The sequence below is a fragment of the Prosopis cineraria genome, unplaced genomic scaffold (assembly GCF_029017545.1).
Source record: "Prosopis cineraria cultivar Desert tree isolate PC_DT_omini unplaced genomic scaffold, ASM2901754v1 PC1218, whole genome shotgun sequence".
NCBI lineage: Eukaryota > Viridiplantae > Streptophyta > Magnoliopsida > Fabales > Fabaceae > Prosopis > Prosopis cineraria.
The window spans coordinates 19790-34581 of record NW_026556543.1 but is presented as its reverse complement, the minus strand read 5'-3'; the positions used below and the strand labels follow the sequence as shown (position 1 = coordinate 34581).

Genomic DNA, 14792 nt, shown 5'->3' with positions numbered 1-14792 from the left:
TGACGCCACCGAAATAAATCATGCTGAACTTCAATCTGATGGACTGTATACCGATTTCTTGTATGATAGCACATCGGAGATAAGCTCCAGTGTGGAAGATACACGAGTTCCTCCATCGATCCAGAGTCCTTTTATGTCTAAAGATGTAGATCAACTGGATATTCAAAGTCAACAGAGAATTGAAAATTCTGAGGCTGAGTTTGAATTTTTAAGTTCAGAGAAATCGTTGCATCCTTGCTCAGAGAACATAGAACATGATTGTACCTTCGCTTGGTCATCATCTCCTTCCTGCGACAGTTCACATTTAGATACTAGAGTCAAACATACTCAAGAAAATGGCATTTTGGGCTTTGATTATTCTGAGCAAAACTGTGTTTATAAGAAGAGATGCTTTGGAGCAAGTGGCAACCCCAACTCTTGAAGAAAATAGCACATCAAATTTACATCACAGTGCCAGTTCTCATGGTTCAAACTCAACTCCCGGGAGTATTGAATATGACACGGGATATTTTGAGATCTGTGACAATATGGAAGTTCTGAGAAATTGGCCAATGAACCAGTCAACTTGAGTAATAGATATGATGCGCAGGACAATGTTGAGACCCTCGAGTCTTTTGAAATTCACAATGAAAAGATGGATTGGTGGAACCAAATAATCGAAGGGTATAAATCTCAGGACGGTATGGAATATAGGAAAAGGGCATATGAGATCCCTTCTAGCCACTCTGTTGAGAAATTTGAGGACAATAAGAATCTTTATCTTCTAATGCTAGTTTTCACGAGTCTGAGGATTTGCTGTCATTTCAGTCCTACTTATCGTCTGATTTTTGTAAATGGGATCAGAAAGGAAAATGTGCTTTGATATCACCTAACGATCGTAGAAGTTTTCCCTCATCGTTTTTAAAGGTGGGATCCTATGAGGAAAATACTCCTTGTATAAAACATGAAGCTTTTGAAGTCATATCCTCTGAATCAAATGAAGAGGAGGCACGATGAAATTTAACATTGATGGCAAACAGCCAAACAAGGATTCTCAGGCTGTTTATATCCATGTTGTAGGCATGGATTACCATGAAAATTGTCCCTCTAGCGAGGAAGATGCTAATGATCATGACAAAGGTTACGAAGGTGAAAGAGTACTGCATGTGGTAACCGATGAGGCTGTATCTCAGACACGATCCTGCTTAACAAATCTTGAATGCAAAGATGGCGATCAAGCACATACATACGACATTGATCCTGCAAGCCATTCAGAATAACTAGCGAGACGCATCTTCCAGTAAGAATTGATCCCATCTCAAGCATGTTTCTGTTAACCAGTAGGTTATATCAAAATTGAAACTTTCTGTCGATTTTGTTGTGACGTAGGAAGAAATAACACCGGAAGATGAGAAGATTTTTCCATCAGCTGATAAATTGGTTGAAAAAGAAGAGGCAAGTGTAGAAAGACCAAGAGGGAAACCTCAAAATATGCTAATGTTAAAATCAGTCCTGGGTGGCACTGCTGCGGTTGGCATGTTGGTCATGTTCTTGCACTTCAGGTTTGTATCGAATGCTTATTGTGGTTGTTAAGGATGTTCTGATTCTTGAACGCCTTTGATTTGAGCTATACTTTCGGAACATGTTGTATTGCAGGAGGAGCGGCAGAGAAAAAGATCCAGCATCAATTAAGACATCATCTGGTGATTCTGTGAAAGACAAAGCTACGAAATATCCATCACAGAAGGCAAAGAGGAGGAGTAGAACAGAAGGGGTTTACCCGGCTGAAAAGCTCAAGCTGGGTGATTAGAATGTGGATCACTTCTGAGTTGAACGTTGCCAGTTCAATTTTGAGAATTTCAGGAAGTAATTTTTTTTTAAGAACAATAATAAAGAAAAATCCTGTTAAAATAGTTGATTTCAGGAAGTAATATTTTTTAAGAACAATATAAAGAAAAATCCTGTTAAAATAGTTACAATAGGGATAAAATCCCCCCCCCAAAAAACAATGTTTAATCCTGTTAAAATAGTTACAATAGGGATAAAATCCCCCCCCCAAAAAAAACAATGTTTAAATACAATTTATATCAGAAGTGTTTTAAAACCAAATGAAAGTCTAGAAAATATTTCTAATTTCTAAATGAGTTTGGGAAAAGATCCATGTAGAAAGCTGAAAATCCAAGACCGGCTTCCCCCCCCCCCCCGCCCCCAACTTTATTATACTTTATGTATTGTAATAACTAAGAAGGAAAATAAAATATAACTGTGACAAGAAATGTGAATTCGTATAATTCATGATACACTACTATATAAAAAAACTACAATACAATAAAGCAGTTACGGAATCAATTGACAATTTTCCTATCCAATTTATATATAATTTCAATTAATTCAAATTACTTAATTATTCACATGCCAAGTCATATAATTCGGGCTTTTGGGGAGGATTCTATCCTTTTTTCTGGGTCAAGATAAAGAAGATTAAAAAAAAAAAAACCCAAACTGAGAATAAAACACAAACATGAATCATGCCCCATCCCCGCCCCCCCCCCCCCCAAAAAAAAAAAAAAAACTCTATTTTTAACCCCTTCCCTTGCTCAAAAGCAAATAGAATATCTCGCTACACGTTTTGCCCAGACTTGGAAGAATCCACAAGCTACATTCAGTAGTGTTACAGCAAACTCTCCAAGAGCTAGGCAGGTCGAGGAAAGAAACTAGCAATATTAGAGTGAAATAACATGGTCATTGAAACTGTGGGATACGCTAATTCAAGGTGAATCAACTACTCTAAATCTGCTCCGCTCATGTACCAAACAATAAAGACAAACTCTCAAAACATCAAGCTCTTGTACATACATATTCAATGATTCTACTTTTATTCAGATGATGTACAATCTATAAAAGCGTGGATCTACATTTCCATTAAAAAAAAAAAATAGGTTCCACTTTTGGCAGCGTTCAAGGATACACCAAAGCCAAAAGTAACCAGTGCAGCAATCCAAAACTAGGCAGGCACCCGTCCTCCTATTGTCTATGCACGATGAAAACGCAATCCACTCTGCCTCAGCCCCAAGCGGGCAATGCAATCATCTTTTTGGAGACTAGAAAAGCCTGTTTTCCCTTCATTCTACCTTTGTGCCATGAGTGTTTTGTACAATAGCACTTCACCAAAACAATTTAATGAAGCCAAAGATACCACAAGTGCAGCCATGAATTGGCAATCAACGGTTGCAGCAGTGCAGCATGAATACGTTGTATGTACAAACTATCTGACCATGTCCACTCTGTCAATCACATCCAATGCTCTCTCTTTGTCAATGCCAAAATCAATCAGAGGAAGCTTAGACGAAATCCTATTAAATGTTGATTCCTTGCTTCTAGTTGTTGATGAATGGCTGCAACTCCTTGTCAGCCTGCTGCTCTTCTCCCTTGTAGTATTCATGCTGTCGAAGTCCAAGCTCTTGCTGATTCCTCGGATCCGTGTTTTCTTAATTACATCTTGTAGCAGGTTTTGTTCATCAATTGTTAGTAACGGATGCTCAGCATTCTTAGGTTGCTCATCTGTCTTTTGCAAAGCAGTGCCGGCAGCTGGCTTGAGCGTAGACTTTGCTTCACCAAAATCACTGTTAGCCTTACTTTTGATGGCCAGGCGATGAAGCCATAAAAGAAGTTCAAGAATGTAACTTTCAACTTTGTCCTTGTCTGCATGGTGAAATGTCTCAATTCGCATCACGTCAGTCTGCGTGTTCTTCCTATTTACCTCAGAGCTGCAAGAACCAAACGAGCACTTTAAAAATGGGTAAACAAACAAACAAGTTTAGATGTTGTAAAAGAACTGACTAGTTACTCACCCAGTGTTCGCCCACTCCCCAACCCAACCAAAACCATGATGTGCCCTGAGTCAATTTTACAGCAATGAAATGCCAAAAAGTTACAACAGATTATACATGTATTAAATAAAATGATTTATTTGAAGAAAAACAAAACACCATACTTGGCTGTGTTGGTGGCAACTGGAACCAGCCAGTGCAATGTCTTCTCCATCTCATCTTTGATCTCTGTTACGGTCATCTTTAGAGAACAAAGGACAAATAATTAGTTGAGGACTTGAGGTTTGAGGAGATGCCTTTACTTAAGAAGAAGTGAACAACAAAGAACATAAGAAATTGATTTCAGAATGGGTTGAGTATTTCCCGTTGGTTTTTAACAATACAAGGATGTAAGCTGTGGTGGCATAAGAAAGTTGCAACATATAAACAAACCTGGTTTGCAACGTGAACAGACGGTAATTTGGAACGCAAAGCCAATTTTACATTAGGAGGCAAGCTCTGATATAATGAATCCCTTGTATTTGCAGGCATAGAACTGGATCGTGCAACCTGCCAACATCAACCCAACTCAGCACAGGTCTATTCATTGCAGCTAAACAAATTTTTCTTAGAAACTAAAGCAGCATGGCTCACTACACTAAAATCAGAAAGCTTCCCTGGGATTTATCTTGTGATCAAATCATAGCCCGACTATCAAATGTCAGGACTCTTAACAATTAACGCAAATAGTGGCCTTTCCCCCTAATGTTTTAGTTGTATTGTTAGTTAAAGACATTACAAATGAATTTTGGGCTGCCAAGTGCAGTCCAATCCTTTGACGATATGGGCAATGCATACAAATTGAGCATTATCAAATACTCAATATTTTTTTTAATATAGGACCATCTTCCTAGGTGAATGAAACAAGTTTAAGCATCAATGCATCAGGTTGTTAATTGTTCACATGCACATATTTTATGCGTCAACAAAAGTAGCAAATAGAAATTTAGGTTCATATAATTTTGGATCAAGATAATTGTGCTATCATGTTATGCTGGGGAAGTGTTTATTACGAGAAACTGATGAAGAAATCCAATATTTAAACGGCAATAATAAGATAAGACTCTCTTGATACTTGATTAATAAAATAAAACTATCACCTGGAAAAGGCACATTTTAGATTAGAGACTTCTAATGAAAAAAGGCATCATAGAAGATAAACTTACAAGAGTATCGATTTGGAGTACTATATTTGCATAGTGCAAAGCAAGGCCTGCAGGACCCAATCTTTGACGACTGCTGCTGCATCCAATTACAGGCTTCTGACGATCTGCAGTAGTTCATGGATAAAAATCATTACAAGTAAGAAGCAAAATACAGATTTCAATACATGCTGTTTTCGAGAGTGAGTGACGAGAGAGAAAATTAAAACCAGATAACTCTCCCCGCTACCCTTCCAGTATCTTTACATCTCCGCCCCTTCTCCCATTCATTTTCTCCCATTTCAACTTATAAATGTTCCGAGAACAATACGTTTAGCTCAATATGATTGAGACATGCACAATAGCTATAAATAAGTAACATTAACTGAATCATACATGGATTGTTATGATAACAACAGATGTTGATTATAGTTAGGTTAAAAAGGATATATCAAAACGAGAACAAGATGCTGAAAGTAACGGATATTATACCTTCACTGCCAAAGATATTGTCCATCTCCAAATGCAAAAATTGGACGACGTCTACAAGCATCTCCATAATCTGTAATCCATAAGAATATGAATCACACTGATCAAGAGACAAGAGAAACAAATCCATCTAAAGTAACAATCTAAACTCTAAGCTACCTCCTCCAAACTTCTGGACCAGAGTGACTTTTTCTTCAACTGTTTAACTTGCTTCTTTTGAGTTTTAAGTTCCGCCCTCAAGATTGGGAGGCTATCATCTATATGTAGAGAGACATTCAGGTCAAAAGTTACATATAAAAGATTTTCCTAAAATATTGCTCATATATGGTAAAGTCAAACATGTCAATCAGAGTGAATATCTTTATCATACTCCTATGCAATTCTGATTTCAAAAATTCAAACAAATTCCTCAGCATACTGGCCATTGCATGCGATACTATTCTAGACATTACAATCTATGACTCTACTACTCTAGTACAGAACCAAAAGTAGATGCATTAGCAAGTAGCAGCAGTGATCTCTTTGACTGTCAATTATTCTTGCATAGGGATGACAAGCTATAAGACTTGGCATAATGAGAATAGGGCTAAAGTAGACAACAGCAAGTTTACATTTATTTCACAGCCTCGGTGAATCAATTCTTTAACTTAAATGTCATCTTTACTTTTCATAGCAGTCATAATTTCCAAAAGGAGTGCAAAGGAATCCATAAATCAGCGTGGCATACCATTAGAAGGAACATTCTAGTAGATGTTCAAAACTAAAATGGCAGACCATTTTCACTAGCAGTCTAAATAATTAAACAAACGAGACATGATATAGCATAACCAGTGATTCTACATTGGTCAGATACTACTGATGTACAGTGAAACAGTAAACAACGAAAGCAAATATCTGCCTAACCAATTACACTATGGCAGTCTTGTCCAAGTTTAAGACATATTCTCCACCTTCCAAATGTTCATTCTATCAAAAAGCCCCAATTAATCTTCTCTTTTGACTTTATATTCTTTAGAAAGCTTTGTATTTTCAATAAAAGATTGCTTATCACAAACAAGAGTTGCAAATCGTGTCACAAGTAGGATATACGATCACCTTTATGAGCTGCACCAGAACTATCATCCTCTTGGCGCTTACTGAGGTAGTCTTGCTGAAATCTATCCAGAGCATGTAATTCATGGTATAACTCCTGAAGCAATAAAAAATTATATAAAAATCTTATTCAGAATTATGCCATGCATTAGTAAGGCCTAAGAAAAACATAAATAAAAGGCTAACTAGAATAAAAAGCAAATGCATGGGACAATAAAATCTTTGTCAGGGGATAGATAAATCCCCTTGTTTCTACCAGGGGAAGATAATCGAAAACCTTGAATATAAATTTTATAAAATTGTATAATGTTGAGTGATTCTAGATTATGCATATATGAGCATGAACAGACTAGGAAATGCTACGCAAGGCACAAAAAATATAGTATGTACTTCCTCATCTTATTTAATCAGACTACCAAATGGAAATTATAATGACTGAGTGTGTACTACATTTAAAATAACTCAAGAAATATCAGTTTATCCCCATAATAGGAAGCAAGCTGTACATAAATGATTAAACCAATTAAGAAAAGAGTACATACAAGATCCAACCAACATAAAATTCACCTCATTTCAGAAACATTTGTATCATAATGAAATTAAGGTAATCGTCTAGGACATATTCCATGTCAGTTTTACTTCAGTACAAGATGTCACACCAATGTGGAACACAACTCAATATCAAGTTATTTGCGTTGACAGATTATACATAGGTAAAAATAGTTGTATACTATCACACAAAAATAAAAAATAAAAGTAGTTGTATACATCAATCCCCCTTCACCTTTGCACATAGATCATGATGCATTTGAAGACATCATGTAGACTATAGTGGAAGTGGAAGAGAGAAGAGGGCAAACACTCTTTGCAACTGATATGTTATATGTGTACAAGAAAAGCAGTTAAAAAGCTTTCAATCAATTCAACAAAGTAAATATCAGTTCTGGACTTAATATTTGATCTCAAATTAGATGAGGATAATACTCACAGCTGTGAGCTGGACCCAAGTCATCAATTGCTGCATCATTGATTCAACCTCATCTGTTGACAGTCTCTGGGCATTCTGTTCTCTGTTGATTCTGTAATATAGAATAAATAGATGTCTTGTAAAAGAGTCAGTACAAGAGAGGGGAACATACGAAAAGCTAAAATTCTCATGAATTAAGAGAGTACAATTTATATTACTTCTCAAAGTAACGGTCCAAGTTGTGCCATTGAGGATCCTTGGAGCGATTTCCGAAACGGATTACCTCATCAGCAAAAACTTTCAACTCCTCCCTGAAGGTAAAACCAAATGATTACTTGCAGTTGCCATTTCATAATCATAATAAAATCAAATGAATAATTTAGCTTATTTAGGAACTGAATTCACTTAACTCATCTAACTTAACCCTATACTTACCTCTTATCTGCAGCAACAATCCTTAGAAGTTCATCCGTATCCTTAGATACTAAATCTTGCACACCCTTTGAAGGAAGCACCTCTTCTTTTAAATGCCAAATACTTCGGTTCGACAGAGATTGAATGAGACTAGAGCCCTTGACGATAGTGTTTGCAACCTCAAATGCTAAGATAGCAATTTCATTTCCTTTTGTTGCAGTTCCAGAAATAAACCCACTTCCAGCATTTAAATTTGTCATGCTGCTCCCAAGAGTGTCCAAGACATCCACTGCCTTCCCAATTCCAATGGTACCAGCTCTTCCTAGACGTGAACTCACCTCTGAAACCTGAAACAGAAAATATCTTTGTAGGTACCATCAAAATTTTCCAACCTTGGTCGTTTTATTCTCCTTTCCTTTCAACAAACCTGCTTACTTAACTTAAAGACATAACAAAACACTAAACTAAATTTGAAAGTAGTAAGTGTATATGTGGGGTAAAACAACAAATAAAATAGCTAATTCAAATTGTAACCATTGCAATGAAGAGGATGAAGACCGTGAAGTTCAGCCAGTATAATAAAATCCTATGCACTGATTCTCATGAATGTGGATGGGTGTTGGTTAGTACAGATCATTAGGCTTGGAAGCATGCCAAAATTTTCTAGACAACAAGAAGTTCACAGGAAAGACACGGTTGAAATTTTTATAACCTACTCTGCTATTAAGTGGTCAACAGATTCTTCAACCAATCCAATGGACTCATTCTCAGTTCAAGATTCATATCATTAGGGCTTTCGTTGTGTTCTCCTTCTCTATATTGTTGCTAGCTTTTTCTAAAATATCTGCAACTATTCAATAAGCATTCCCTCTAAAAATTGGGGTAAATGTACATGCGCTGCTGGCCTTGTTTTGAGTTCCCACCAACAAAAGGCCTTTTTTACCAGTCAACTTATGGCTAGTTAGGAGGTGTTACCATTAACGAGCTTCCCTTGCCAGAATAAACTAGCGATCCTGCTCATTAAAAACAATTGCTTAGGACTTTCCTATTGTTAAAATAATGATCCTGCTTTCTGATTTAATTCTCGGAAACTAACCAGATTTTCATTGCCATGCCATTGACAGGCGAGAGGTAAAAAAAAAAAAAAATTCTAAAAATGCGCATAGTTAGGACAAATTAATCCGGACTCTCAACATAAACCCCTGCGATCTATAAATAGATCCATCACTGAGTAGCCCAGCTCGGGCGCATAAATAATAGTAAAGAATTAGTCAAAGGGTTGAGCATTTGAAGCGACCATAATGAACCAACCTTTGCAACAGCAGCCTGCCTTGATTTAACTGATCTAGATTTGTGTGGAAAAGAATCAGAAAAGCGTGGGATTCCATCATAGAAATCATTTGGACTAGTTCCTGCATTTAAGCCTCGAATTTCACTAGGTTCTTGCAAATCCTTCTCCATTTTCTCACGTATCTGAGGTGCAGTAGTGAAATCACTCGGCACGCTAGACTGGCCATTCTTACCAGATTTATGATTCACAAAATTTTCATCGGTCTTGGCAAACACCTTGTCCTCGTTGGCGGACCTCGAACAAATTCCCCCCATAGTTTCAGATAACCAAACAAAAAACTCAACCGCTGTACCCCCTGACATGTACTCAAAGGCTCAGCTCCGGTAACACCTCCATGTCTCGAATTAACAGAGAAGACCCGTTATTTTTCTCTCCAGTTTGCAGTCAATGTTATGGAGGCATGTGTAGAACAATTGGAAACAAACACGGAGAAACGAATATCGGAACTCTGAAGTGAAAGACACTAGGGAAAGGAAAAATTCCAGATTCCAAAAGAGAAGGGTTTTAGTTTTGGGGAGGCTTATGGGATTGGGATGGGGCAAAAGCTTGAATATTGAGGAAGTTGAAGTCCACACTCAACCTCTCTTTGAGCGCCAAGAAGGTAATTATAACATTACAGTTACAATAATAATATAATAACAATGAGAATCGCAATTCCCTTTCGCTAGAGTCCTACAAACATCTACTTGGTAAAAAGTTAAATTTAAACATGTCAAACTAGTATTGTTTGGGTGTGACTGTGAGTTAATTGAATGATAGATATGCGTAAAGTGAAAAACTTTCCTATGATTAATAATGAGGATAGAGGAAAATCATATGGTTTGAAGAGAAGGGAAGTTCAGGCCCAAAAAGGAAGAGAAGGGAAGAGCATCAGAGTAATTGGGAGGGGGGGGGGGGTTAGGTTAAGCAGTTAAGGGTAGCTGAAGAAGCCGCCCATGGCTCTTCCCTCGCGAGATATCACAGACAGACAAGACTACCGCCTTTGACCGGCGACACGGAATTGGTCGCATTCAAATTTCTTCGCTGACCATCTCACTTCCCTTCGGTCTTCGTATGCGTTTCATAATTTTATCTGAATATTTAAGGAAAAATTACAGTTAAGTCATAAGAAAATCAATTAATTTAAATCAAGTTTTAATTAATTTCAAAGCGTTAACAAAGTTTATTGATCCTTGATGATAATAAGTTTAACAATTTCAGATATTTACAAATTTAATTTTTAATTTTGCAAATTTGTTGTGATACATTTTGTAAATTATTTTTTAAATTTTAACAAAAAAACACAAATATTCATCTTTCATGTTGACAAATATTAAGCCTAATAACTCCAAGCATAATATTCTGATTTTAAGCTGTAAATTAATTGAGAAAAACTTGTGCATTTGAGGAATTATGAGTATTGTGGGGTAATTGTAAAATTATGTTTGATTGAGGTTTGTTGAGATTGATTCATTATTTAAGCGATTAATTATTAGTTGAAACTGGACATAGAATTATGTATAAGCGTTATTTGGGATCCAAAAAAAATACTAGGCCTACATCATCGGGTTTAGGTGTGATTTTCTAGCACTACATTATGTGCCGCGCCATACAATACATTTTAAACATCGATATTTAATTTGCAAAATCAAAAAGAGAGGGAGAGAAACAAAATAATGGGAGGTGAAATTAAGCAACTTTGCCAAGGTTTCACATCTTCCACCATACAAGCTTGATTTTGAGGCTCCAACCATTTAAGGTAAGCTCATCTATCATTCTCCTATCCTCTTGTCTCCATTTTCCAAGCAAAATTTGTTGGCATTTATGTTAAGCCTTTCATCTAGAGGTTGCCTTAGCTGTGGATCTAGGCCATGAAGCATGTTTGAGGTTAGATGGGCATTGTTCAAATCGTTTTGATGGTGAAAATTATCGTATAAGGTGATTAAATTTGAAACCCTAAATTTATAGGATGATAATGAGTGATTAAAAATTAAATTTATGCTTGAGAGATGAAATAAGGATGAGAATGATTAAATTTGGTTATTAAAGTATATGGGAGTGCATTAGGGTTATGAGATCAATTAATCTAATCCTATAATTAGCATGTGATTAGTGTTTAAATACATGTATTAACAATAATCAGCCTTGTATATTATGTAGATTGTAGTTTTAATACTGTTGGTGGTGATTAGTGGCTTATCTAAGGAAATTTGCTTGCTAGGGGTAAAAGTAACCTTTATTAATTTATTATGGTGTTTGCTTTGTAATTATTTGTGTTAGTGTTTAGTTAAAAATTAAAAATAAGTATCATTTGGAAAATATTATATTTGGAAGTCTATATTATTTGTTTGGAAATTTTATTGGCAAGTGAGATGAAACTGTACATGATTTCGATGTTATGTTTGGAAATGTGTAAATTTGTTTGGTGTGTCTTTCTTGCTTGGATATATTATCCATATGACTTATTGGGTTTGAAATGGTAATAAGAATTTCTTGCATGAATGATAATTATATTACATGATATGTTCTCATTAAACCCAATAAATGGCTTACGGCTTGGACTAGCATACCTTTAGCCAAATTAGTTAGATTCCAAGTACAAAGTAAGGCGGAGATAAGGTGTAGATATGCATTTCACTGTTTGGTTTGTCTGTCAATAATTTATTTGAAAACATGCTTTATTTGCCCAATTGGCAATTGTATAATTAGCTGTATTACATGTATTATGGCATTTTTTTATTATTGAGATTTTTACATCTCATTCCTTGCTGTTAACATTTTTTTAGGGAAAACTTTAGTGAAAGAAGTACTAAAGGCATAGTGTTGGTGTGTGGACACCAACTAGTAGTGTTAGGCCTCATTTTTTGTTTAGCTATGTATATTTTGTCAACCTCAAAGTATACTTTTATGGATTGAACATGTGACTCAGTATTTTTAGATTAAACTTGTATGGAGTAGTCACGAGACATATTTTTGACATTTGTGGTCTTATTTTGATATGAATATTATGCTTGGAGCATTGCATTATGTTATGGAAATTTATATTGAGTTTTAATGTTAACTGTATTGGGTGGCTATAACTCAATTGATAAAATTAAGTGCATGCGATCGTTACAATAACCTACTTAAGTCATTTTATGCATTTATGATTTGGTCAAGTGGTTTGAGCGTTAATGTTGGCTTTGGCTTTGGTTTGGTGAAGTAAATTGTTTGGGAAATGCATTCTTATAACCCTTAATTGGTTTTTTTGTTGATAAAATAATCACTTGAGGTATTTTTGTACCAAATCAAAACTAATTGCTGGATTATATTATAAGCTCTGTATAGACATTTGAATAACTCAATTTAAATATGTGTACATAAAATTATGACATTTTAAAGTTTGCATTTACTATTTATGTTGTTATTTGCTTATATGACACTACACATTTTGTGTAATGCTTTAAATTTTTACATTTTTTTTTTTTGCAAATTAATAGTTTGATAAACTATTTTAATAATTTTGAACTCTTACCATTATAGAAAAAAGAGCTATAAAAACCTTTCACAAATGGCATGCCATGAGTAAAAAAATGGGTTTGTTATAGCATAAATATTTAAATATAATGAATTTACTTTACCATGATAATTAAGAAAACAGTTGTTAAATATTTTAAGTGTATACCCCTGTTACAAATTCAAATCATGGTCACATAAGCAACACTTCACAAACCATGTCTTTGCTATAAATACACAACTTGAGCCCAATTATACATTTTTCTATTGACTACGACCAAACCAAACTACCACATATGGGCATACCTGGTTGAAATTTTACTTCACAGACATCCAGGACTATGAGGGACAGACAAAATTTTCTTAGCATATAAATACAATAATTCATAAATAAAGTTTACATGTTCAATATATACATATCCGTCCTAAATTGACATAATATACATCTAATAAAATAAAGAGGTTGAATTAGAAAATGGTGCCTCATATATCAAATTATGCCTCAGGTACTTATTCGGCCAAACTCACTTCTAAAAAATATTAATAACCACAGAGAATGAGATTTGAAAGTCCTAATAACCAAATATTAATATGCAATAATGCACATAAGGCAATTGACTATGCGATTGTTAAGTAGGCAAATAAAACAATTAATCAACAATATGAAAAAATTATTCAATTAGCGTGACTATACTTTATATCCCTCTATATTCCATACTCAAACGCCAAGTCACTTGATTAAAAGTGAATTGGACTAAGCTACAAGCGATAGTTTCAATGAAGGTTTATCGCATGGTAACTCGATCAAACAAAAATCCCTATTGAACAATTTTTAATATATTTCAACCAGTCATGCATTTATAACAATCAACTAGATAATTTATCTCATATTTTTAGTAGTGTTAATATTCACAAAATATTCATAAATATAAATTTAACCCCCTTAGCAATTATTTTTGAACAAAAATATACACATATATTATTTCAATAACAAAACACACACACAATAATCACACACACACATATTACTATACATTAATGATGGTTATTTCGTGTCTTGAATAACATGTTCTCTTATACAACACCTCTTTCACCACTTTCTTAGACAACACAATTTACATAGTCACTTAATAATATATGTATAATATTAATTACATAATACTAAACATTAATTTTATATTAAAATTAATAAATAATTTTAATTTAAAGAATTAGAAAGTTTAGGCTTAATTTTCATATTAACACTAATTCCAAGTTAGTTCCTCATTTAATTTTTTTAATTTTTTTAAAAATTCTCATACATCAATAAACTATACCTAAGTTTTAAATCAATCATAATATCAAAATTTCATCAATTATTTTCTAAGAATTCATCCAAAAATAATTTAAAAATTTAAAAATTATTATCAAGGCTCAAATCACCATTTCATAGCCTTAAAAGACCTTTATTCATATTTAAATGAATATCTAATGATTAAAAATCTATCATAACATCTCATAACTAACATCAACTCAGCTTTATGGGTTTTGAATTTTAACTCAAAAGTTCTCAAATCTAAGTTTCAATCTCAAAAAAATATTATATAGTATTTATTATACTTCTAGTAACACCAACATTTATTTTTAAATCATTATAACCTCATAGAAACTATCTTATAAAAAATTTTTAATAAAAAAATTTTCTCTATACATCAAAACAATACTACTATTAGATATTTCTAAATGAGTAGAAAAATTCATGAAGAAATTTTGAAGAAGAGGAGTTATTATAAATACGTAAATTACATGAAAAACTAAAACCTTGCCCGAAAATAAGCCACATAAATGGAAAACAAAGAAAAAGAGGAGAAGGAAGAAAAAGAAGGCGGGGGATGCAAAAATGAGAAAAGAGATAAGGACATTTATAATAGGATATGAGTTTGCAACTATTTATTATTTATTATTAATATTTTTTTTTTAAAGTTAGGGGAGTAAAAGTCCTAACCACTTTTTTGTGGTTTTAACTTTTTCTCTTT

At 34.2% G+C, this 14792-nt stretch overlaps 1 protein-coding gene and 1 long non-coding RNA gene across 2 annotated transcripts; one reads left to right on the top strand and one right to left on the bottom strand.

The window, feature by feature from the left end:
* Nucleotides 1-1043: 1043 nt before the first annotated feature.
* On the top strand, nt 1044-1890 carry LOC129299583 (uncharacterized). The gene is made up of 3 exons (XR_008590598.1): nt 1044-1279; nt 1369-1541; nt 1636-1890. It is a non-coding gene; the product is annotated as an uncharacterized LOC129299583 (long non-coding RNA).
* Nucleotides 1891-2702: 812 nt separating this feature from the next.
* LOC129299584 (protein PSK SIMULATOR 1-like) lies at nt 2703-9989 on the bottom strand. Its single transcript, XM_054938063.1, has 12 exons — nt 9264-9989; nt 7974-8299; nt 7757-7849; nt 7560-7650; nt 6575-6668; nt 5639-5736; nt 5483-5552; nt 5015-5118; nt 4242-4358; nt 3974-4050; nt 3831-3875; nt 2703-3746 (listed from the first exon to the last, which is right to left on the bottom strand). Exons 1-12 carry the CDS (start codon nt 9603-9605, stop codon nt 3245-3247), a joined length of 1959 nt encoding a protein of 652 aa, XP_054794038.1. The 5' UTR covers nt 9606-9989; the 3' UTR covers nt 2703-3244.
* Between the last annotated feature and the right edge of the window lie 4803 nt (nt 9990-14792).